We start from the raw sequence: 25755 nt of genomic DNA, 5'->3' as shown, positions 1-25755 counted from the left end.
AAGCCATACTATACTATGACATTTTTCATGTTTTTTATGCCTTACTAAAGTATGATTTTTTTTCCATTTTTATGCCTTGCTATACTATGACTTTTTTTGACGTTTTAAGCCATACTTATTTTTATGTCTTACTAAACTCTAATTTTTTTTCCATTTTTATGCTTTACTATACTATGATGTTTTTTGACATTTTAAGCCATACTATACTATGACGTTTTTCATGTTTTTTATGCCTTACTAAACTATGATTTTTTTTTCAATTTTTATGCCTTGCTATACCATGACTGTTTTTGACGTTTTAAGTCATACTATACTATGACGTTTTTCATGTTTTTTATGCCTTACTAAACTATGATTTTTTTTTTCCATTTTAATGCCTTGCTATACTATGACTTTTTTTGACGTTTTTAGCCATACTATACTGTGACGTTTTTCATGTTTTTAGTGCCTTACTAAAATTTGATTTTTTTTTTAATTTTTATGCCTTGCTATACTATGACGTTTTCAAGCCATACTATACTATGACGTTTTTCATGTTTTTTATGCCTTACTAAAGTATGATTTTTTTTCCATTTTTATGCCTTGCTCTCCTATGACTTTTTTTTGACGTTTTAAGCCATACTATACTATGACATTTTTATGCCTTACTAGACTATGATTATTTTTCCATTTTTATGCCTTGCTATACTATGACTTTTTTTGACGTTTTAAGCCATACTATACTATGACGTTTTAAGCCATACTATGACGTTTTTCATGTTTTTTATGCCTTACTAAAATATGATTTTTTTTCCATTTTTATGCCTTGCTATACCATGACTGTTTTTGACGTTTTTACTACATACTATGACGTTTTTTGACATTTTAAGCCATACTATACTATGACGTCTTTCATGTTTTTTATGCCTTACTAAAATATGATTTTTTTTCCCATTTTTATACCTTGCTATACTATGACTTTTTTTGACGTTTTTAGCCATACTATACTATGACGTTTTTCATGTTTTTTATGCCTTACTAAAGTATGATTTTTTTTCCATTTTTATGCCTTGCTATACTATGACTTTTTTTGACGTTTTAAGCCATACTATACTATGACATTTCAATGCCTTACTAGACTATGATTTTTTTTCCCATTTTTATGCCTTGCTATACTATGACGTTTTAAGCCATACTATACTATGACGTTTTTCATGTTTTTTATGCCTTACTAAAGTATGATTTTTTTTCCATTTTTATGCCTTGCTATACTATGACTTTTTTTGACGTTTTAAGCCATACTTATTTTTATGTCTTACTAAACTCTAATTTTTTTTCCATTTTTATGCTTTACTATACTATGATGTTTTTCATGTTTTTTATGCCTTACTAAAGTATGATTTTTTTTCCATTTTTATGCCTTGCTATACCATGACTTTTTTTGACGCTTTAAGCCATACTATACTATGACGTTTTTCATGTTTTTTATGCCTTACTAAACTATGATTTTTTTTTTTTTTTATGCCTTACTAAACTATGATTTTTTTTTTCCATTTTAATGCCTTGCTATACTATGACTTTTTTTGACGTTTTTAGCCATACTATACTGTGACGTTTTTCATATTTTTAGTGCCTTACTAATCTATGATTTTTTTTTTTATTTTTATGCCTTGCTATACTATGACGTTTTAAGCCATACTATACTATGACGTTTTTCATGTTTTTTATGCCTTACTAAAGTATGATTTTTTTTGCCATTTTTATACCTTGCTAGACTATGACTTTTTTTGACGTTTTTAGCCATACTATACTGTGACGTTTTTCATATTTTTAGTGCCTTACTAATCTATGATTTTTTTTTTATTTTTATGCCTTGCTATACTATGACGTTTTAAGCCATACTATACTATGACGTTTTTCATGTTTTTTATGCCTTACTAAAGTATGATTTTTTTTGCCATTTTTATACCTTGCTAGACTATGACTTTTTTTGACGTTTTAAGCCATACTATACTATGACGTTTTTCATGTTTTTTATGCCTTACTATACTATGACGTTTTTCATGTTTTTTATGCCTTGCTATACTATGACTTTTTTTGACGTTTTAAGCCATACTATACTATGACATTTTTATGCCTTACTAAAATATGATTTTTTTTTCCATTTTTATGCCTTGCTATACTATGACTTTTTTTGACGTTTTAAGCCATACTATACTATGACGTTTTTCATGTTTTTTATGCCTTACTAAACTATGATTTTTTTTCCATTTTTATGCCTTGCTATACTATGACGTTTTTAGCCATACTATACTATGACGTTTTTCATGTTTTTTATGCCTTACTAAACTATGATTTTTTTTTCCATTTTTATGCCTTGCTATACTATGACTTTTTTTGACGTTTTAAGCCATACTATACTATGATTTTTTTTCCATTTTTATGCCTTACTAAACTATGATTTTTTTTCCATTTTTATGCCTTGCTATACTATGACTTTTTTTGACGTTTTAAGCCATACTATACTATGACATTTTTTATGCCTTACTAAACTATGATTTTTTTTCCATTTTTATGCCTTGCTATACTATGACTTTTTTTGACGTTTTAAGCCATACTATACTATGACGTTTTTCATGTTTTTTATGCCTTACTAAAATATGATTTTTTTTTCCATTTTTATGCCTTGCTATACTATGACTTTTTTTGACGTTTTAAGCCATACTATACTATGACGTTTTTCATGTTTTTTATGCCTTACTAAACTATGATTTTTTTTTTTTTTTCCAATTTTTATGCCTTGCTATACTATGACTTTTTTTGACGTTTTAAGCCATACTATACTATGACATTTTTTATGCCTTACTAAACTATGATTTTTTTTCCATTTTTATGCCTTGCTATACTATGACGTTTTAAGCCATACTATACTATGACGTTTTTCATGTTTTTTATGCCTTACTAAACTATGATTTTTTTTTCCATTTTTATGCCTTGCTATACTATGACTTTTTTTGACGTTTTTAGCCATACTATACTATGACGTTTTTCATGTTTTTTATGCCTTACTAAAATATGATTTTTTTTTAAATTTTTATGCCTTGCTATACTATGACTTTTTTTGACGTTTTTTGCCATACTATACTATGACGTTTTTCATGTTTTTTATGCCTTACTAAAATATGATTTTTTTTCAATTTTTATGCCTTGCTATACTATGACTTTTTTTGACGTTTTAAGCCATACTATACTATGACGTTTTTCATGTTTTTTATGCCTTACTAAACTATGATTTTTTTTCCATTTTTATGCCTTGCTATACTATGACTTTTTTTGACGTTTTAAGCCATACTATACTATGACGTTTTTCATGTTTTTTATGCCTTACTAAACTATGATTTTTTTTCAATTTTTATGCCTTGCTATACTATGACTTTTTTTGACGTTTTAAGCCATACTATACTATGACATTTATTATGCCTTACTAAACTATGATTTTTTTTCCATTTTTTTGCCTTGCTATACTATGACTTTTTTTGACGTTTTTAGCCATACTATACTATGACGTTTTTCATGTTTTTTATGCCTTACTAAACTATGATTTTTTTTCCATTTTTATGCCTTGCTATACTATGACTTTTTTTGACGTTTTAAGCCATACTATACTATGACGTTTTTCATGTTTTTTATGCCTTACTAAACTATGATTTTTTTTTTTTCCATTTTTATGCCTTGCTATACTATGACTTTTTTTGACGTTTTAAGCCATACTATACTATGACGTTTTTCATGTTTTTTATGCCTTACTAAACTATGATTTTTTTTTTCCATTTTTTTGCCTTACTAAACTATGATTTTTTTTCCAATTTTTATGCCTTGCTATACTATGACGTTTTAAGCCATACTATACTATGACGTTTTTCATGTTTTTTATGCCTTACTAAACTATGATTTTTTTTCTATTTTTTTGCCTTGCTATACTATGACTTTTTTTTGACATTTTAAGTCATACTATACTATGACATTTTTTATGCCTTACTAAACTATGATTTTTTTTTCCATTTTTATGCCTTGCTATACTATGACTTTTTTTGACGTTTTTAGCCATACTATACTATGACGTTTTTCATGTTTTTTATGCCTTACTAAAATATGATTTTTTTTTCAATTTTTATGCCTTGCTATACTATGACGTTTTAAGCCATACTATACTATGACGTTTTTCATGTTTTTTATGCCTTACTAAACTATGATTTTTTTCCAATTTTTATGCCTTACTAAACTATGATTTTTTTTTCCAATTTTTATGCCTTGCTATACTATGACGTTTTAAGCCATACTGTGACGTTTTTCATGTTTTTTTTTTTTCCTTACTAAAGTATGATTTTTTTTTCCAATTTTTATGCCTTACTAAACTATGATTTTTTTTCCAATTTTTATGCCTTGCTATACTATGACGTTTTAAGCCATACTGTGACGTTTTTCATGTTTTTTTTTTTCCTTACTAAAGTATGATTTTTTTTTCCATTTTTATGCCTTGCTATACTATGACTTTTTTTGACGTTTTAAGCCATACTATACTATGACGTTTTTCATGTCTTACTAAACTATGATTTTTTTTTCCATTTTAATGCCTTGTTATACGATGACTTTTTTTGACGTTTTTAGCCATACTATACTATGACGTTTTTCATGTTTTTTATGCCTTACTAAAATATGATTTTTTTTCAATTTTTATGCCTTGCTATACTATGACGTTTTAAGCCATACTATACTATGACGTTTTTCATGTTTTTTATGCCTTACTAAACTATGATTTTTTTTTTCCATTTTTTTGCCTTGCTATACTATGACTTTTTTTTTACGTTTTTAGCCATACTATACTATGAAGTTTTTCATGTTTTTTATGCCTTACTAAAATATGTTTTTTTTTTTTCCATTTTTATGCCTTGCTATACTATGACTTTTTTTGACGTTTTAAGCCATACTATACTATGACGTTTTTCATGTCTTACTAAACTATGATTTTTTTTTCCATTTTAATGCCTTGTTATACGATGACTTTTTTGACGTTTTTAGCCATACTATACTATGACGTTTTTCATGTTTTTTATGCCTTACTAAAATATGATTTTTTTTTCAATTTTTATGCCTTGCTATACTATGACGTTTTAAGCCATACTATACTATGACGTTTTTCATGTTTTTTATGCCTTACTAAACTATGACTTTTTTTGACATTTTAAGCCATACTATACTATTACATTTTTTATGCCTTACTAAAGTATGATTTTTTTTCCATTTTTATGCCTTGCTATACTATGACTTTTTTTGACGTTTTAAGCCATACTATACTATGACGTTTTTCATGGTTTTTATGCTTTACTAAAATATGATTTTTTTTTCAATTTTTATGCCTTGCTATACTATGACTTTTTTTGATGTTTTAATCCATACTATACTATGACGTTTTTCATGTTTTTTATGCCTTAGTATACTATGACTTTTTTTCTTTGCCATACAATAGCATGACATTTTTCGAGAATTTATGATTTCTTTTTTTATGTTTTAAGCCCTCCGATACTTTGAAGTTTTTTGTCTACTATATTATTACTATATTATGACATTTTTATGCCTCACTATGCTGTGACGTTGATGAAAAGATCAGACAAGACAAGATATACCTTTATTGATCCTCCATAGAGGAAATTCTAATTGACACAGCAGCAGCACAAGGGGTTAAATGTAATAAAGAAATATAATAAGAATAGAAACAGAATCTAGAGTAAATAAGATCATTAGAAATAAATATACAATAACTTAAGAAGGTAAGCATTTCTATACATGAATAGGCTTTTCTATACGAGTAGACTTTTGTACATGTGCACATATAAACAGATATAAAGAATTAGTTGATTGATTCAGTTTGTCCGGGTTCTATTGTTATATACAGATTTGAGTCCTTAAACTGTGGGTGCTTTGGCGTTGTGTAGTCTCCTGAGCTGTTTCAGTTTAGCACAGAGGGGATAAGAGATGTTGTCCGTGATGGCTTTCAGCTTTCCTCTCATCCTCTTCTCTGTCTCCACACTGTCCAGTTCCATGCCCACCACAGAGCGGGCCATTTTCACATACTTCATATTCAAAGTGCCGCAGCTCCCTATGCCTCCCCCCAGCACACCACAGCAAAGAAGATGACACTGGCCACCACAGACTGGTAGAACATCCATAGCAGCCTAGTGCACACATTGAAGGACCTGAGCCTCCTCAGAAAGAACAGCCTGTTCTGTCCCTTCCTGTAGAGGGCCTCAGTGTTGTCTGACCAGTCCAGTTTACTGTTGAGTTACACCCCCAGGAACTTGTAGGTCTCCACCATATCCATCCCCTCACCATTAAGGACAACATGGGCGAGGGGTCTCATTCTGCATTGGAAGTCCACCACTGGCTCCTTAGTTTTAATCCAATTGTGATGCCATTACTATTCTATGCCATTTTTAATGGCATAGAACTTTACTGTGACTTTTTATGCTTTACTATATTATGGCATCTTTTATGCCTCACTAGCTATGACATTTTTATTCCTTACTATACTATAACTTATGACATACAGTATATGTACAGGAGTGATGTTAACATATGTGTCACCTATAAGAGGATATATTATTATTATTATATAATGACAGGCTTTGGGATGGATATATATTTATGTAACATATGTATATAATATAAGCAGACATACTAAAATGCATAGGCAGACAGACACTTTATTTATCATTTCCAGTAGCTCACTGGTAATAATAATAATAATAATAATAATAATAATAACAGTTAATAATAACTTCCTTTGGCAGAGTTGTTTTATAGCCTGATGGCAGTGGGAACAAAGGATCTCCTGAACCTCTGTTTTGCAGCCCAGCGAGATGACACATTTGCTGCAGCTGTAGCTGCTTCTCTGTCCTGCCAGAACATTGTGGAGAGGGTGGTTGGTATTGTCTAAGATGGCTTCCATCTTACATTGCAATGCATCTCTCCACAACAGTCCTGAGTGAGTCCAGACTCCTGCCAAGCACAGACCCAGCCTTTTCGACCAGCTCATCCAGTCTCCCTGTGTTCATGTCTGACATGCTGTTGCCCCACCACTGACTGATAAAACATGTGCAGCATTTCACTGCAGACATCAAAGGACCTGAGCTCTGCCCCTTCCAGTAGATGGCATCCGTGTTCAGGGACCAGTCCAGTTTACTGTCCAGGTGCACTCCTAGGTATTTATAAGTGTGCACCTACTCAGTGTAATTCCCTCTAGTGTTGACTGGCTGAAGGGTGGGCGTAGACCTCCAAAAGTCGATGACCATCTCCTTGGTCTTGGAGGTGTTCAGAAGGCGGCAGTTCTTGTTGCTCCATTCACTGAAGGCCATCGTCAGATCCCTGTACTCCTCTTCCTGCACGTTCCTGACACATGCCACAATAGCAATAACCTACACCCTTGACTTCTGTGTTGAGAAAGAGTGCAGTGCAGAAGTATGCTGTCAGCTGTCAGCAGTCCTGTAGAGAAGAGGTTTCAGGTAGCAGCAGTGCTAACCTGGTGCTGAGAGCCATGCTTGTCCCACACCTGGAATTGAGCAGAGAGAGAACAGCTGAGTTTTGCTGGCATGGTAACTGGTGATGCCCTGGGTCACATGTCACACAATGACCAATACTACCTGGTTGTTAGGCACCTGAGTGGGTTTCACACCCAGGTGTGAAAGGTATACGACACTGGGGGACAGAATTGAAATGGCTGTTCTTTGTCTGTACACACAAAAGAACATGTGGCCTCCACCATTTGAATGGACTGAGGTCCAACACCAGTTATACAGGCTTTTGTCTGTAACCATTGCCATGCCCTTGTGTTGTCAGTACGTATATGGAAAGACAACATACACCAGACCTATTATGTTCTGCCTGCTTTAATTACAAGCACCAGAACGTAGGTTTCATACAGTATACATTCTCTACATAATGTAACATAGTTTTGCACTGTGCAGCAGCCTGGAAAACAAGATTATTTGTCTATCTTGTCTGTATATTGACACCCTGACCATATTTTAATATATAACCGTAACATTGTTATTAATCTCAGTAGTCTTGCCTTATTCAGTCCTCCATTATTTTTCCTATTAAATGGAGAGGTATGAAAGATAGTGAGCCCAGTAGATGAATAAAGTGGAAGTAATCTCATCCATCTTCAATGAAAAGATGTAACAGCCCAGACAGATCTGATAGGGAGACTGGAATACATGAAAACCAAAATCCAGGAAAGTGGTGCCACTAAATCATTTTTGTCTTTTTTTACATTAGATCAGTGTAGGGTTTTCATACCTGATTGACGTGCGCCACAGATATGCGATTTTTTTTTTTCAAACTTTTACCTCGATTATGATTAAATGATTAATAAACGATTACTATGGTGCTTATCTATTTCTTTTTTTTTTTTTGCCAATACACTCTTCATATTCTGCAATGTGATTGTGTTTCAAGTAACTAAACAAATTGGTGGTGTTACCTATCCACGTTGCATTCACCATTGTCTGGTAGATGTGACTGATGAGACCCATTCAGGAAATGAGGCAGATGTCTGCGTCATTGTTTCCAAAAGTCTCAGTTTCTGCCCATCCAGATGACAGCACAACACCAGTTACCGACTAAAACGGGCCAACAAAAGTCTCTTTTTTAGAGGCTCGAAAACTCTGGAGTAGTGTGGAAGCAGGGTGTAAATGTAGCAAAAGTGATGCATTTTAAAACTAAAACTTATTAGTGTGGACGAAACTTGAGGCTCAGTGTTTGTGCTCATGTCATCAATATTGCTATCTTCGCTTAGGGTTAACAGTTAACACAGACCAATGTTAGTAGGATGGGGCGGAGGCGCGTAACTGAACATGATTTTTTTTTAAGGGGACAGTTCATGAACACATGCATTGGGGAAGTATTAACCGAATTAACCAACATGAGTTTTTGATACTTTTTCCGTTAATTGTAAATTTGTTGCTCTATTATGAATGTTATGCACATATATGCTAACATTATGTTGAACCTAGTTTGTTTCAAAGAAGGTTATGGAAAACTCCTAAAATACTTGAATCCATTTATTGGAAAGTTACCTGTTTATATTTGATTTCCTCTCCTGTTGAACTGCATCTTTTATAAGTTTAAAAGTAAAAACAACAACCCAATGGATAAATATTAGATAATGGAAAGAGTAAAACATTTAAATTTTCAATAGTGTGTGAATGTGGTCAGATTTCAGTGTTACTTCAAAGTCACAAAAGAAGAACATTCTATCAAATACTGAAAGCTAGATGTTTAAGATGTCCCATGTAATCATGGAAGTCTCAGATTAACAGTAAAATGGAAAACTTAAAACTGTTTAATTGTTAGCATTGTAAGTTGCAGTACACAGCAGAGCCACCTGGGTACTTGTCCTCAACGCCCTGTCTATTTTTCTATTGTCTAGGCCCTGGGAGTCATTTCAAGGGTGTCAGTTTGAACGTGGGCAAACCAGTTGTATGGTAGATTTTCTCTCTCTACTTTCCCTGAATGCAGCCCCTCCTTTATCTTCAGTATCACATTAACAAGCTGTCCATTCATTGAATACCAAACAGGCTTCATTATTCCTGGCCAGCCTATGTGTGTGTGTGAGAGAGAGAGTGAGTATATGTGTGGGAGAGTGGAAAAGTCAGAGATAATACATATTAATTACAGACTCTATCTGAAGAGTGCTAATGAATGCGGTGGTTAGCAGCAGTTTAAATGAACTAATGACACAGCAGCTCATTTACAGACACACACATTCGCAGTTGCTTGGTGATACAAATCTCCTTTCCTGTGGATGAAATGTTGGAAGTTATTCTTTTGACACTGCATATGCACGTGCATGGTTACTTACCAGCTCTGTCAACAAGTATGGGCCCTTTTTCCTTTCTCCTGAGCCCTTTTTCAGTCAGGTCAACAGTGTTGACTGAATATATTTATTTCCTCTACATGCAGTGCATCACTCACTGTTTTAGAACTGTCTCAACATATTTTGACACTGCACTTTTGTATACTATTTTGCACAGTGACATACTGTATAAATACATCCAGTCTGGAGACCATCTGCCTCTAAGTCTGTAAAAAATCTCATCAGAGAACAGGGTGTAAAGGCTGAGTTGCTTTGGATTTCTGTTTTATTAGAGTTATAATCTGCATGCAAATATTTTAAGTGTGACATAATCACTGTGTGTCTGTCCAGGTTCTGGTCCATGCCATAACAGAGCACGTGGAGGACGCTGGGGTACACTCAGGAGATGCCACCCTAATGCTACCAACCCAGACTATTAGCCAGGGGGCACTAGAAAAGGTCAGTTAAATTATCCTCAGCATTTACATAGTGACTCAAACCATTTCAACTGTAGTATAATTTTTGATGAACAAGTTCATGTTCTATAGAAAACAAGCTCTTTAACTCTTTCCCATGTGTAGTTCAACCATAATGTACTTATGCATTTTTTTCTCCATCATATCTGTATAGGGAGATACTGTGGTATGAAACACTTTACAGACAACCTCGTATATATTACCTGTGTCTGTTTTCTTTTTCCATTGCTCTCAGGTTAAGAGTGCCACACGCAAAATTGCACAAGCTTTTGAAATTTCAGGACCCTTTAACACTCAGTTTCTGGTTAAAGGCAATGATGTCATGGTAGGTATTATTTCCCAGGGTATGACAAAATGATAGATTGGCATTTTCACATCTGGTTGCAGCAAATGCAATTCACTCACAAACTGAAATCAACTTGTCTTGGGGTTTTATGATCAATGTTGCCTTAAGTTTTGATGTTCCAGCTACAGTACACATACAGAAAATGTGTATGTATATATTTTTGCCATTTGTTCCACGTGTGTGCATTGGTAATCAATGTGTTTGCACAGAGCGTGTTTATCTGTTGATTAGCCTTAGCAAATGTGCACATTAACCTGTCTGCTTTTTTGCAATGACAATATTTGTGCTGTGTATCCTTTTAGGTGATAGAGTGTAATCTGCGGGCGTCACGCTCCTTCCCTTTTGTATCAAAAACAATTGGGGTGGACTTTATCAATGTGGCAACCAAAGTGATGGTGGGAGAGCCTTTGGATGAGGCCAGCCTGCCCTCGCTGGAGAGACCCATCATTCCTGTAGACTATGTTGGCATCAAGGTGAGAAAACTGAAATAACTGTTTACAGCTAGGGACTGTGTGACTGGCTTTCTTCAGTCTTCTTAATTCATTTTATTTGAATATTAATTTTAATACAGAGAGTGAATGGATGGATGGATGGATAAATAAATTAATAAGAAATTGATGGCCCTATAAGTAAGGGAGGCCTCAACAACACAACAAGCATGCTCTTGTCATTGGCTGCCCTGTGAAATGGTTTTGTAACAGGGCAAGCATGGCTTTGATGCAGTTATAAGAACCAGAATGATAATCATGATAAGCATTTGTTTTGCAGAAGACATATCATAGTAGGAAAAGCACAGGTATAAATATGACAGTCAATTATGTAAGTTTCAGGGTCCTAGTATTGTGCATACTGGCTCACGGTGACACTGTCATGACTTAATGGGACACTTGAATAGAATGTAGCTTTTTGTTAATGTCGTTAGTAACACCTGTGCTTTTCTGTGCCTTTTAAGCAACGGGAAAACTAAATTTCCTTTGCAGCTCTCCTCTGTATTTACTGACAGGGATTTTTAATAGTATACAATGTGTTTTAAAGGTTTTTATATGCCTATTGAGTTATGAATTGTTTTCAAAGCCAAAACTACAATGGTGAGCTGAGGGGTAATAGCTACCTGTTACAAGTCCCTAATAACCATGTTTCTGAGCTTCCTACAGTCTGATATATTATGTATAGTCGGAAAATTAGTTCCTATGTAAAGAGCCCTACTTGGGTGATGTCTTAATAGGTAGTGCAGGCTCTGCTAGTGCAACTTTCTTTGGATCACATAACAAAGACAGCAATTACTGCTCCATCCCGTCTACTAGGCATGATGGTGGGGAGTAGTAGGTGCTTTCTCATACTGGCTGGGAGGCTTACTTCTTAGATTGGGTATGAGAGAGTTTACGTGTCGCCAACTGTTCCAAAGCTATTTTTTCCAAAGTAATTTCTCCCTCTAATTACAACAGAGCTGCTGTAACAATGGCTGTAGTTTGGAGCCAATCACGCAGGTATAATCCCCCACTCCTCCTCACCACCTAAAGTTTTCAATTTCTAGGCTGCACAGTGGTGAGGAATATTAATCAGAGCTCTGAATACTCCAGGCACCAAGCTTAAAAGACTTCCAGAGTTTACTTGGAGTCTACGATACAGACTTCATATACCCTGACTGATACAGGCTGTGCTGGAAACTGTGCCACATTACATGACGATTGTTTAATGAAGTAGTGCTAATTTCTTTCTTCCCGTTAAACACATTACTGCCGCCATAACATCAAGCCCCCACTGTAAACACACTGTGATGTCTGAAACTATTATACAGCCTTTGTAGCCTGAAGTGTGTGCCATCAATATGTATTCACACTAAGTTCACTGTATCATCACAAGGTTCAAGTCATTGTCATCCAGAGACACCATCTTCATTTATCTGTCTCATTCCTTCTCAACCTCACTCTGTTGCTCTTGCTGTCTCTTTCCTCTGACAGTCCCTTGTTTGAGGCCATGTTGTTTTCTTTTCACTAACAAGTCCCCATTGTGTAATTTCTGTCTCTATACACAAACTCATAGGAACGATAACACAGTTGTATTTATGACACTAAGAGGAAGAAGAGCATGAAAACAACATCTGAGGAGGAGGAAGCTGATTTGGTGTCCCTCCCCCGTGTACACTTAATGGCTGAAGAAAAATAACCTCCAACTGTTGGATATTTTGTCCCCTTGACCATGGCATGCAAGGCATTATGGTGACTCCTGAAATAGACACATTCTTGTGAACCTAATGACCCAAGAAAAACCAAGCTCGAAACGTCGTAGACATCATAAACATAGAAACACTTTAATGTAAGGAGGCTATGTTAATGCCAAGTATAACCAGAAAAACAGCACGTTAGCACAGAAATATCTGCTCGTTATGTGTCATATAATGATTACTACATATATCCACCCTGTCAGATAATGTGTCACATAGTTTTATCTCCCACATGTACAGATGATACACTGAAAAATGTTGCCTACTGACATCTGTGCTTTGACTTCTGGCTGTTATACAGTTTTAGACATTTGCACTAACACACTTCTCTATAGACAATAATGGGAGTCATTTGACAGAATACATTTATTTCACCTTTGAATGGGTCACTATATATAGAACTTTATTGCTTTAAATAATTTTTGACATTTTTTTTTAACAGGTATCTATCAAAGTTTTATCCTTTCTTTTCAATTTTTTCCAGATTTTTAGCCTGCGACAGTCCAGCTGCTGCCACTCAGGAAGAGAAATTTTTTTAAATCCCCTCCCACATACCACAATTTTCTCTCTTTATTCCCAAATGATACACTGAAACACTACTGTCACTAATGCTACATGTGCTACATGTGTGTACTAGCTACACTCTGGAATCCACACCAAAAACAACAGCAGTCACCTCGTACTGGCCATCTAGAAATTCAAAAGCAATCCCCTTTAAGGAAAAAAAGAAACTCACCTTACCCTACCAACCATTTAGCTCTCCTTTCCACATCAGGTCACATCAGCAGTTTTCAGAACATGGAGCCTTATCAAAATATCTGTCATTTGCGGTATCATTAAAAAAAAAAAAAACCTAAAGATTAATGAATTGTCGTTCATTAATGACAATGAATAATGAATTACCATTCATTAATCTGTAGGTACAAAATGTAGCTGTTAATTTCCATTCAGCTGGGAATATAAAGACATTTACACAGGTGCCACTTCCGCCTCCAACAAGGCCTACAGTGAGCAACAATGTTATGTGGAAATGTCTTACTTTATTCATTCCCTTTTCCACTGGAGCTCAGCTGCTGCCCCAAGATAACATTGTTCATGTTGCGGAGCCTCGCAGTTCTACTGTCTGTTAGGAGTGGGCGGTCGGTGTGGGATAGGGAGATGGGGCGGTAATGTTTGTGTGTGTGTGTGCTGGTTGAATGCTGTGGTTAGAGAGGCTTGGTTACTGTGACAGTCACATACATCCTGTTACTAAGACACACCATTCTCTGTTCATGAAGACTTGTGTATGGTTTTCTCATTTTCACAGCATCTAAATCTCTCCGGGTGTTGGTGATGCCATTTTTCTCACTGCTTTCCTCTCTTTGCCTCTTGCTTGTGGATAGATTATATTTCCACTTTCATATCTGCTTCGTAGTTTTAATGACTAAGAAGTGGCTGCAGTAGATTTGGTGGATAAGGATCCCTCTTCATTTGGATGATGTACAAATCGACTGTTCTGGATTTACATTTACTCAGAGACCTGCAAACATGTCTCTGTGTCACTATTTCTTTGTTTCACAAATTGTCCTCTCTGCCATTTATATTATTGTAGTTCCTTGTCTTTGTTTTTTTATTGTAATATCGAAAGTTCACCCTCACTGTTATTCCATCTCTGTTCGTGTTCCTCTCCCCCTATTTCATTTTCTTTTTTGGTTACATACCACCATTTTATCTCTGCACACTTCCCTTCTCCAACTCTTTGAACAAAGCCATGATAAGGGATGCTGGTTTTCTGTCTGCATTCTCTTCTTTGCGTCCCTTCTTACATTAGTATGCTAACATTACATTCAGCTGATTAGATAGCCCGCTTCAAGGATGAATCCCCCCCTTGTGGCCCTTGCCTCTACGTGAGTGTGTGTGTGTGTGTGTGTGTGTGTGTGAACACATGAGCCACACAATGCCACACCTCCTTTCTTTCTTCTAGGTGATGGGGGTTGTCTTTTACATAAAAAAATAATAAGAATGGCTTTCCACATGGCGCCCCAATATTCTAAATTTGTCTGTAACACAATAACAAGAGGATGCTGCGTTCTGCTCTTGTTCCTGCATTTTCCTGACAGTCATTTTCTCCTCTTTTAACTTTTGTAATTGTATCTCCTCCTTTCCTTCTCCTTTTGTTTTATTATGTAATTTTCCTTCTTACATTCCCTGTCTGCACTCAAGTCATTTTATTAATTTCCTCTTATTTTTTTCTCTCCTCACTGTCTTCACTTCCTGACCTATCCTCTCAGTAGTATTTCATTTTCTCTCTTCTAGTCCAAGCTTCCTTTCCTCTTCTGGCTCACCCTGGTGTTGCTTTGTCAGTGAAGCCACCTATTTTCTTTTCCCCTTCTTCTCAGCATGGAGACAGCATGTCAAACAGGTCATTAAAGAGACTGGTGTCCTGCAGTTTAAGAAGTCCCCTTTTTTTTGGATTTCCTTTTTTAGTCTGTACCAGCAGTTGTAATGTTAATTTTTTTAAATTTTTAATCTAAGCTTCACCCTCTCTCCTCTGATTTTCTGATGTGCCCTTAAAGTTTTCTAGCTGAAGCAGTAATGGTGGTTTGCAAAATGAAATGATTGGTATTGGGGGAAAAAAATCGCTCATATTTCGTCTGTATGAGTTTTTATTTGTCATTAAACAGACAGGGACCTTTATTCTTCCATATACATATACAACTGCCAGCCTCAGTTCACTAGTTACTTTTTAAGGTAATGCAAGCTTGATTTCCCCTATAGGTGGCAGCAAATCCCTGAAGTGTTTCCAGTTGACAACAAACATTCTGTATCATAATTAGAAATATGGCATATGATTATCTATTGGTTGCTGTTTTATTGGATGTTCTTTTCTATTCCCCACTGCTTTGGTAATAGCAGTTGATTTTCATGGTCAGTCAGTGGGAATTTGTATATAAATGGTCAACAATACAAGGAGAATGGGGAAACCATCTTTGTGATTTAGCTGAACAAATGACATTGTGACTCAAGTGCTGGTTGCAACCAAACAAGGAGATTACTAAAAGGAAGTGGAGTTTCAATAGTAGCTCATTAGCATCACATGTGATTATGTCCTATTATTTCAAAACCATGTCAAAACAAATCTTTCCCTCTTCCCTCCTTCCACCAGGCACCAATGTTCTCCTGGCCACGACTGAGGGATGCAGACCCTGTGCTTCGCTGTGAGATGGCCTCCACTGGAGAAGTGAGCAAATTGAAAACAATGCCACCCAATTTTTCCGTTAATTCTTGTGTAATTCTTTTTTCTCCCAACTAATTTGGAGAGTCAGTGTTAACAGTTTCTCATGTGGGGTCTGTTCATGTGTTTTCTTGCAGGTGGCTTGTTTTGGACCAAACATTTATTCAGCCTTCCTGAAAGCTATGCTCTCCACAGGCTTCAAGCTGCCACAGAAGGGGATCCTTATTGGGATTCAGGTAAGACCTCGGCCATCTGGAGGTCCACTTGCCTCCTGTTTGTTTCCTTACGGTACCTCCTGCCCACAAGTCACCCAATGTGAGGTGCCTTCTGAACAGGTGGCCTAAATCTTTTAGGGTATAAGCTTCTCACATTGCCAGCCTGGCACTCCTCAGTTTGTTTCACATCAAACCACACCTTGATTTTTGCGACCACCAACTCTCATGTGACTTAAAACTATGATCAGCTCCTAAGTGACAAGGCGTGAATGACCTAGGGAGGAACAGATGATGCCCCTCAGATGAATGGAAAATATGCGGGAATCTAATGGTGATAATAAGAGGCACTAAAGAGACATAAAACTCAATCAGTAACCAGTCAAAGAAACATGATCCTCATTATAAAATCACCCAAGGTGTAAATGAACCTCTCATAAAAAAAATAAAAAAAAATGACAAAACCAGTGAAATGTAAAAATGTTTTCCTCATCAACCGAATACTCTGTCAAAAGAAGTCTTGAATCCTCATTTCTAGATAATTGTGCTGCAACAACATCTCCATACCCTTCCCAATCCACACCCACAGAAAAGAACAAAATGTAAGCCTGGGCTCTGTACTTTTTAATGACAGCACATTACATGAGTTTTAGTAATTAAGTCTCGCTGCTACCCTGGGTTGCCAAACTGTGAGTTTGACTAATGCAGCTTGAACAAAGCACTCACAACACTAGCTGTGTAATTGGTGCTCTTGGGGAACAGGTCCACTTCAAGGCAAGTGCCTGGGGTCACATACTCACTATAACATGGCTGATGAGCAGCAACAGTTAGGGTCGACATACAGAACACAGAGCAACACTGAGATTTACCTCCTACCGTTTAAACAAATATTGTGGTAGGGGGATTAAAATTGTTTTCATTTGACTGTGCAATCTTGTGAGGCAGTCTAGTGGAAAAGACTGTGGCCTCAAGCTTGAGGGCGGTAAATTTCAGTTTCACACAGGCAGTATTGAAATGTCATATTAGTATGGGGACTCCCTTGTACTAAACTGTTATTGTTGGTAGAGTATTCCTCATGTAGATGTGTTATGAATATTCTGCTGGCAAATTTGACTAATGTGTTACCAGCCCTTGAGCTACATATTTTCAAGAAGTAAATTCATAGAAACACAGTTATTCAGTTTTTATATTTTGTTTGGGTGTGGATGTCCTATATTAGAGATGCATCATACTGCGTATCCTTACACATTTAACACTGTGTCTGTCTGTCTGTCTGTTATTGCTGCCATCTTTCTGTGTTCTACATTTGCTAAATCCCTCAGCCAACTGTTTGCTTGATTGCATAGTCACAGTTAAGCAACCATTACTGGGCTTCTCTATTAAGCTTTGGAGTCTTCAACATTTCAACGTGTATGCAAGGCCTACAAGAGTAGTACTTTCGTAATCCAAAGTCTGGAAGATAGTGTAATTTTTTGTTGCCTTTTGCTTTTACAAAGGCAAAAACACAACAACACAAATACAAGGGATAGTATGTCTGCTCTAAAGTAAGCAGCAGGTTAGTTTAATATAGTACTCCACGACTTAGAAAGCTAACATAATATTAGCTAACTTTATTTTTTGTAGAGTTGCAGATTACATTAGAAATAGCCCCATTCAGGAAATTCATTTTCAGCCCAAAACACTACAAAAGCAGCTTTTGGTGCCTCCACACCAACATTATATTTTCAAGTTGTCTGTAAGTCCGTTTGTATGGCCATCCCATTCTTGTGAACATAATATATCAGTAACGCCTTGAGGGAATTTCTTCAAACATTAACTATACTGTATATAGCTGCTGGACAATTGAATTTCCCCAGGGGATGTATAAAGTATTGATCTTATCTATCTTGGACTCAAGGATGAACTGATTAGTTTATGGAGATCAAGGTAACAGTGACACCACAAAACATGGTTTTGGCCTTGTGAACGCAATATCTCCGGAACTTCTCAAGGGAATCTGTTCAAATCTTGCACTAATGTTAACTTGGACTGATGGATGAATTAATTAGGTCGCTTACCTCACAAAACACCTTTTTTGGCCTCTTGAATGTAATAAGATAATCAAGACCACCTTGAGGGAATTTCTTCAGATTTGGCATAAACATTCACTTGGACTCAAAGATGAACCGATTAGAAATTTATGGTCAAAGGTCAAGGTCACTGTGACCTCACAAGACACATTTTGGCCATAACTCACAAATATCTAATAGGATAAAATGATGAAGAGATTACTTTTTATATCTAAATGGTCAAAGGTCGACTTCACTGTGACATCATAATGTTCTGCAAAAACATTTCTCGCCAATATTCAATGCTGTAACTCAGGAAGGGGATATTGTGACCATATTTCCTGCAACTTGGCTGGTTGGTGGAGGCATACAACTGCAAGCCGGTAACTCTAGTCTGAAATGTTGACACACATCAGTTGGAAAACAGGACAATGTATACTAAAGAATTGTTGCAAGTCAATCCATGATGACAAGTGTCAGGGCGCCGCCGCTGTGTGTGCTGGTGTTTTGCTGCTCATTATTCAACTCGTACATTATAGTGAAAACAATGCACTATGAAGAAGAGTGCACGGTGTATATTTTATGGCATTAGTATATTAGAACACAGCTACAGTCCCTTTAGTTGTTACTGTCTCCCCACCTGTTGCTGTTTAACTCACATTGTCTCCCTCTCTCTCTCTCTCTTTATCACACACTCTGATTCTGTCTGCCTCTGTCTTTTTAATTAGGCCCACCTTTTTTTGTACAAATTATGCAGCTGTGACACAATTGCACACCAAATTAGAAACGTATATGTCACATATGGCTTACTAAGGTAGGCTCAAAAATATACAAAAAATTTCAAACCATATCACAATTATTTTGGTGGGACAGCAGTAATTTTAACAAGCACATTGTTTACTGAGCTGAAGGGCAGTTTGAGCATAATCAGTTGCAAATCAGCAGCAAAAACTCACAGAAGAGTTTTCAGCACTTTTGTGCTTTATGCTTGGTGGAATCTGTTAAGTAGGTCATTTGAAACTGATATCTAACAACATAAATGCATTACAAAATGATTTTTTTTTCTTCCTTTACATCCTCACTGTGTTGTGTTGATAACAAATCCAACCTAGTGACGTATAGCCTCCTCCCGAGCCATGTCAGCTATAGTATCTTCTGAAATAATTCAGATCCCTTCGTTTTCTGCACATTATGTTGTGTATAATAATACATCATACTGATAATAGTATCAGTATAATATGCTTGAATATTTGGTTAACTTTAATGCAACAAAAAGTTAAAAAAATCAGTGTTGCAGCTATGGCATTGCATTGTGAGATCTTTCTTAGTCTCCAAAGTTTGTCTTGTTCTGTAATAATTGCCTAACACAGCGTAAAATAGCTCCACATCTACAGTCTTAATTACCATCATTCTGAAGCACAGTAAGACTAATGGTTTGGAAGAGGGACCAAGAGATCAGGGCAGATTTAGAACAAGCTTTCAATGATGAACAGTACATGATGGAGTTTGTCTCATACAATTTCTGTTATGCATTATGTTTGAACAGAACCCCATATCAAAACACTCATTCTGCTGGTATTCATATGTTGTTTTATCCTTTTGTTTTTCAAAAATGTGTCTGCTTCCCTTCCAGCATTCGTTCCGACCCAATTTCCTGGCCACAGCACACCAACTAAAAGAGGAGGGCTTCAAGGTGAGTGCTGGAAGCTTGAATGTTTCAAACACTACAGACCAGGCTTCTCATTAAATATAAGATATATTTTTCTGTGTGATTTCGACACAGTGGTTGATGGAGCTTCCTGGTTGTAATGTTTCTGCCTTTATTAAGAAATGGAAAAAAAGACATACCCCAGTAATAATGTTGCCCTATTTCTGTCTTATAGCTCTACGCTACTGAAGCCACTTCTGCCTGGCTGTGCGCCAATGATGTACCTGCCACTCCAGTCGCCTGGCCCACTGAGAAGGGTGAAAACACCAGTTTGCCTAGCATTAAGAGGTAGGGGAATGTTAATTTTAATGCTTTAATTTTTTTTGACAGATTCATGGAAACATGGAAAACAAAGCCAGCTAAGCTACTCTGAGTCAAAACTTTGAGGATGAGATTTACTTATGGTTTTCCTGAGGCAGTGCTTAAGTAATACATAAATTGTGATTCATTGGATCCAAAATTGGGATATCTAATCAGCATAAGATACTGCCTTAAGATCTAAGGGCATAGCCCCTTCATTATCACTGTAATATGCTGACAAGATCAAAGCAGATGTAGCAGACTCTGAAGTCCACAGTCATTACATTAACCAGACTAGGGCTTGAATAGGGAGGATGAGGAAAGTCTTATGTCAGAGCAATGCCAAGTCAATTTTGGGGAAATCAAAAAAAATACAGCTGAAGTGTCTTGGTCTTCATTTGGCCATGGCCAAAAATAAAGCAAGAGTGTTACTAAACTTTGTTTTAGCAAAAAAAGATCTAGGACAACTGTAAGTGTAATTAACTAAAATGTCAGTTAAATTGAAGATGTCTACATTTCTTCCACCTATTGTTGAAATTAAACTTAAATCATTTGCCACTGGTCACTTTCGCTTTAGAATGTGTTCACTTTTATGATTATATCACGATATGATAAAACGTGATTTTCTAAGCACAAAGGCTGCGATTAGACTGAACTGACATGTAAGCAAGAGTAGAGCAGTCAGCTAAAAGATGATGCCTCAGCACAGTGACCAAGCCTGGGTTTACGGCTTTGCTAAATGCATATATAAGCGGTACAACATGCCCTCCTGCACATATATATATATATATATATATATAGCTTTTGTTTGTTGAATAATACAGAAGATAGGGAACAAGTCATGATCATGCTACAGTGAAGCCATCTGGACCACATATTTGGGAATGAGCTGGTGAAGAAGAGGATTTAAAGGGAATTTAATAGGCATAGACCAAGACAACACACACACACACACACACACACACACACACACACGGCTGGATGGCATCAGCTGTGTGAGGCGGCATAGAGGCCTACCCTTTATAAAGAAGTACATGACCTTTGTTGTCACTGCTGTTTGTCCTCCATATTTTCCATTAGAATTCACCACTAATTCAATGCTGCCTGTCAAAGGACTTCAAATGAAAAAGGCGACACTGAAGTCAGGGCTCTACTGTGTGTATGTGTACACTTGAACTTCTATCTTTGTGAGGACCAGTTTGAGTTATTGAATTGAGGGCATTTTGTGAATGTGAGGACATTGTGGTGAGTCCTCATAACCTCAAAGGCCTGTTTGAAGGTTAAGACTTGGTGGGGGGTTGGGCATTTAGTTGTGATAGTTAGGATTAGGGTGAGGGGCTAGGGGATGCATTCTGTCATTCTGCGAGTGAGTAGGTGAGCTACATCAATGGGTAAAATATTCTAAATCTTCTAAAACTTCTAATAAACTAAACTTTTCACTCAGTTGAAAAGCTTTAATATTTCTGGGAAGAGCATTTATTCGGACAAAAATTACATGAAACTGACCTAAAACAGAAATGTAGCATTATTTTCCACATATTGCAATGATGTGTACAAAGAAGATCAGGCCAACTAAATATAAACATGCCCGCTGCATGTTTATATTTGACCACTAGGAGGCAGAAATTGTCTGAAACAAACTCATAGCAGCAGAGCTCTTTTATACTGCTTGGTCATACAGCAAACACATTAGCAAAGGACTGCCTAGTGCCTATGTCTACATCAGTGGCAGCTGCTGGTCTTATAAGGAGGGGAAGCTCATTTTCGGCCTACATCATAAAATGTGTCCGTTTATTTATATGTAAATTCGCAGAGTCGCCAAACACAACGCTAGTCGTTTTTAACAAAGACAAAGTCGCTGAGGGTCAGTAACATCTCCAGATCAACTCCGAACAACGGAATGAAAAATTTGAAAACTGCTCCGGTGGATGCTTATACTTCAAGATCACAGATCATCCAATCATCATGCAGAAGCCGAGCGTCCGGCCCAGCCCACTGCCCCATAGACGCTCGGCGTCTACACTGTGTAAAGCACTGTGGCGCTGCGGGGTTGAATGAGAAGAAGTCGTGTCGGTTACCTGTGATAAGTAGCTGATTCTGAACAAATGATGAACATGTTCTAGCGCATATTTAGTCAATGAAATGTACACACAACACTACATATTTGACCTCTTATTTTGTTGACATTTTAGGGGAAGCTGAGCTTCCCTTGCAGTCTTAGAGCAATCGCCACTGGTCTACATCCAGCAGGAACAGCGCAGTATGGGCACACTAAATTAAGTAATATATCTGGGTCATGTTGGCCTGCTATATATTCAAATAATTTTCTTTATCATTCACTGGTTGATTTTTGTCAAAAATATTGCAGCTTGTGCTTTTAAGTGGTTTAAATTTTTTGATTATGATTGATGACAGTTTTACTTTTTTTGCTCGTTTTTACAGACTGATCAACGAGGGTCATATTGACCTGGTGGTCAACTTGCCCAATAACAACACTCGCCACCTAAAGGACAACTTCCTCATCCGCAGAATGGCTGTCGACCACGGTGTTCCACTCATCACAAATTACCAGGTCTGTAAATGTCACAATACCAGCGACTGGGGAAAAGTGGTTTATACGTCAGTTTACATTTACACACTGTCTCTCCTGTTTTTCCTATGTATTAGGTGGTGAAGCTGTTTGCTGAAGCTATTCACTACGCAGGTGAGCTTGACACTACCAGCCTCTTTCACTACCGGCAGAAAGAAAGCCAACAAAGAGAGGCTAGCCAGCAGGGCTAGAGCTTTGTCCCCTTACCCTCATTCCCCTTTGGTTCCCACAGAAGTTTTAAGTGGCAGCAAATTTTTGTAATATACTTTCTTAAATATTCTGTGTATCTGTTTTCCCATCCTATGGTGTAAAGAAGATGTTTTAGTTATTTTGGTGGCAGGACTTGCAGTCTGGTGTGAGTTATGTAGACCAAAACATAATAACTAACAATGTTTTATACCAGTATCTAAGCAAAGCTAGTCAAATGTATTTGTAAAGCACATTATCATACACAGAGGTCATTGAATGTGCTTAACAGAAATAAAAGCATAAAAAAATATTGTTGGTCAGTAATTAGCTAATGTTTTATAGATTAGTTGTAAACTATTAACTTTTGTGTTGCTGGATGATGAAAAATCACTGCGTGGTCTTCTTCCGCCAGCAGGACATTAAGTAAGAAAGGATTCTTACAATAATTAAAGTTTGCAGCTGTAAATGTTAATCAGCTGTTAAAAATGAACTGTGGACCAGATGGTCTACAGAGCTTTCCCAAAAGGTCATTGTCAAACAGGTACCATGCTGGAGGAGGATAAACACCAGGCCAAAGAGATTTTTACAAGCTGGTAGTCCAAAAGTTTTTCTTATAAATGGCTTATAAGTGAACTATAAAGCATTTAGTGACTGAATTATTAGGTAATAAAAATCTTTAGTTACAGGATATAAACCCACAATAAAAGATGACTTATCATAAAATAGTACCAGAGAATGTAATTACACTGCCTTTTATCACTCAAGTAAATCCCTAAGGATGGTGTTGCAGTGGTTGTGGGGTTTTGCTTTTGTTTTTTCACTTTCGTTATGGTCAGTGGTTTATATTCTTTGTTTTACATTAGATTTTTGGGCAATTTGATGCAATGACTCTTTGATTTTACCAATGGTAAATGCCTTTTTACTAATTTGAGCTCATTCATATATTTAAAATGATGTTGATACTGAACATGTACTATATGAATGACATTTAAAGATGTAGATGAGTTGAAATTAAGGTAATCATTGTGCATTTTATGATAAGAAACTTTTATTTTTCAAGAGCTCCAGCCTCATATGCTACCTTTGACATTGATGACAACTGATCTTTTTATATTTTATATATACATATTTATGTGTGTATATACTGTAATTTTTCAAACTGAGTCTGCATTTGAACCTGCTCTGCATTTTAAATGAAACACTATAAGTACATTTAACTATGTACAGAAGAATTCCATCACTCTGTTAAATTTTGTTGTTGTTTTGTTCATGTTTGTAAGAATCCACTGAAATAAAACAAAGTCTTCTCTCAACGATGTGTGTATGTGTGTTTTGTGCACTGGACATGCATTAAAATCAAAGTGCCTTCCGTCCCTCACCGCAGTCTCTGCTGTAAACAGCCCATTCACACACAACACAATATAATGGCATTGGAACGTTAGAGGGTGAACTGTACTCACCGAATCAAAGAACAAGAGGTTAATACAAAATATAGCCTACTGGCCGTGAAGCAGGACATTGTGTTTACTGTAGTTTAAAAAGAGTTGTCAGAGGTTTTCTATCAGTAAAGTAATGCCAACAGAAGTGCAACCTGAATCTGACACAAATATGGAGTGATGAGTAAACTTAACTGTTGCTATTTGTGCCGTTTTTTTTTTGTTTTTTTTTAAATTGGGGCTCTTGTGTGTAATTACACAAAAAATGCAAAAATTTATACTTCAAGGAAGTAAATATGCAGTTAATAACAAGCAGTCTGAGGTACTGTTCTCTGTGGGATCAAGTCATCAAGCATATTTCATGTTTCAATTCTCCAATTTATCAAGTCACACCTGAAGCAGCGCTGGGGCAGTTAACCAGATGCACATTTGCCAAACCACCCGATTTGTCTCCATCCTTTAATTCTTTTCTCTTGTAAAACAGAAAGACACTGAAAATACGTCGCCTCATTCTGGTGCACCAAACAGCAATAGGCTCATTACTTCCCTCAAGGTCAGATGGGAGAAAGCACCCATTCGTACCCGACGGTATGAAACAAAATTGAAGTGGGTGTTTATTCTCCCTGAAAACCACATGGGCCTTTTCCACACCTATTCCACACTCATACTACATCCACATTAATATGTTTTAGTTAAAAGCGGATTTCGTCCACACTACTTGATGACGTAGACACCCACGGTTGCTCTCGTATTGGGCCTTGCCAGTCACGACTACCAGTGGTGAACACAACATGTATAACAAATTGTTATAAAAGTGTTACTGACCTTTTCATTTTTTTTAGCGGCTGCCTTTGCTGTTCCTTGTTTGTATTATTTTCTGCAACTAACCAACTGTAGAGTAGGGATGTCACAATATCAGAAATTTGGTACTCTGTACCAATAACAAGTAAATTCCACAGTTCTCTATACCAAATTCAATATCACAGTAAAAAAAAAACAGAAAACAACAGAGGCTGCTGCACACACAGTGTGCTAACACACAGGCATGTGGGAGTGCATGCACACGTGCTCATTCCTGATACAGAGCTAAAAGCTTGTGGACCCAGATTTAAAGACATAC

General features: G+C 36.5%; 1 protein-coding gene across 1 annotated transcript in view; it reads left to right on the top strand.

Moving 5' to 3' along the window:
* Positions 1-24506, top strand: part of cps1 (carbamoyl-phosphate synthase 1, mitochondrial) — a 74665-nt gene extending 50159 nt beyond the window's left edge. Inside the window, exons 30-38 of the mRNA XM_056389974.1 lie at positions 10244-10351; positions 10604-10693; positions 11017-11187; positions 16084-16158; positions 16290-16388; positions 20046-20105; positions 20296-20408; positions 22863-22992; positions 23088-24506. Coding sequence (XP_056245949.1) covers positions 10244-10351; positions 10604-10693; positions 11017-11187; positions 16084-16158; positions 16290-16388; positions 20046-20105; positions 20296-20408; positions 22863-22992; positions 23088-23201 — 960 coding nt within the window. The 3' untranslated portion in view covers positions 23202-24506. The remainder of the gene's footprint in view (positions 1-10243; positions 10352-10603; positions 10694-11016; positions 11188-16083; positions 16159-16289; positions 16389-20045; positions 20106-20295; positions 20409-22862; positions 22993-23087) is intronic.
* Positions 24507-25755: the final 1249 nt, after the last annotated feature.

The sequence above is a fragment of the Seriola aureovittata genome, chromosome 11 (assembly GCF_021018895.1).
Source record: "Seriola aureovittata isolate HTS-2021-v1 ecotype China chromosome 11, ASM2101889v1, whole genome shotgun sequence".
NCBI lineage: Eukaryota > Metazoa > Chordata > Actinopteri > Carangiformes > Carangidae > Seriola > Seriola aureovittata.
Note: the sequence above shows the minus strand (reverse complement) of the source record. Positions and strands in the feature narration are given on the sequence as shown.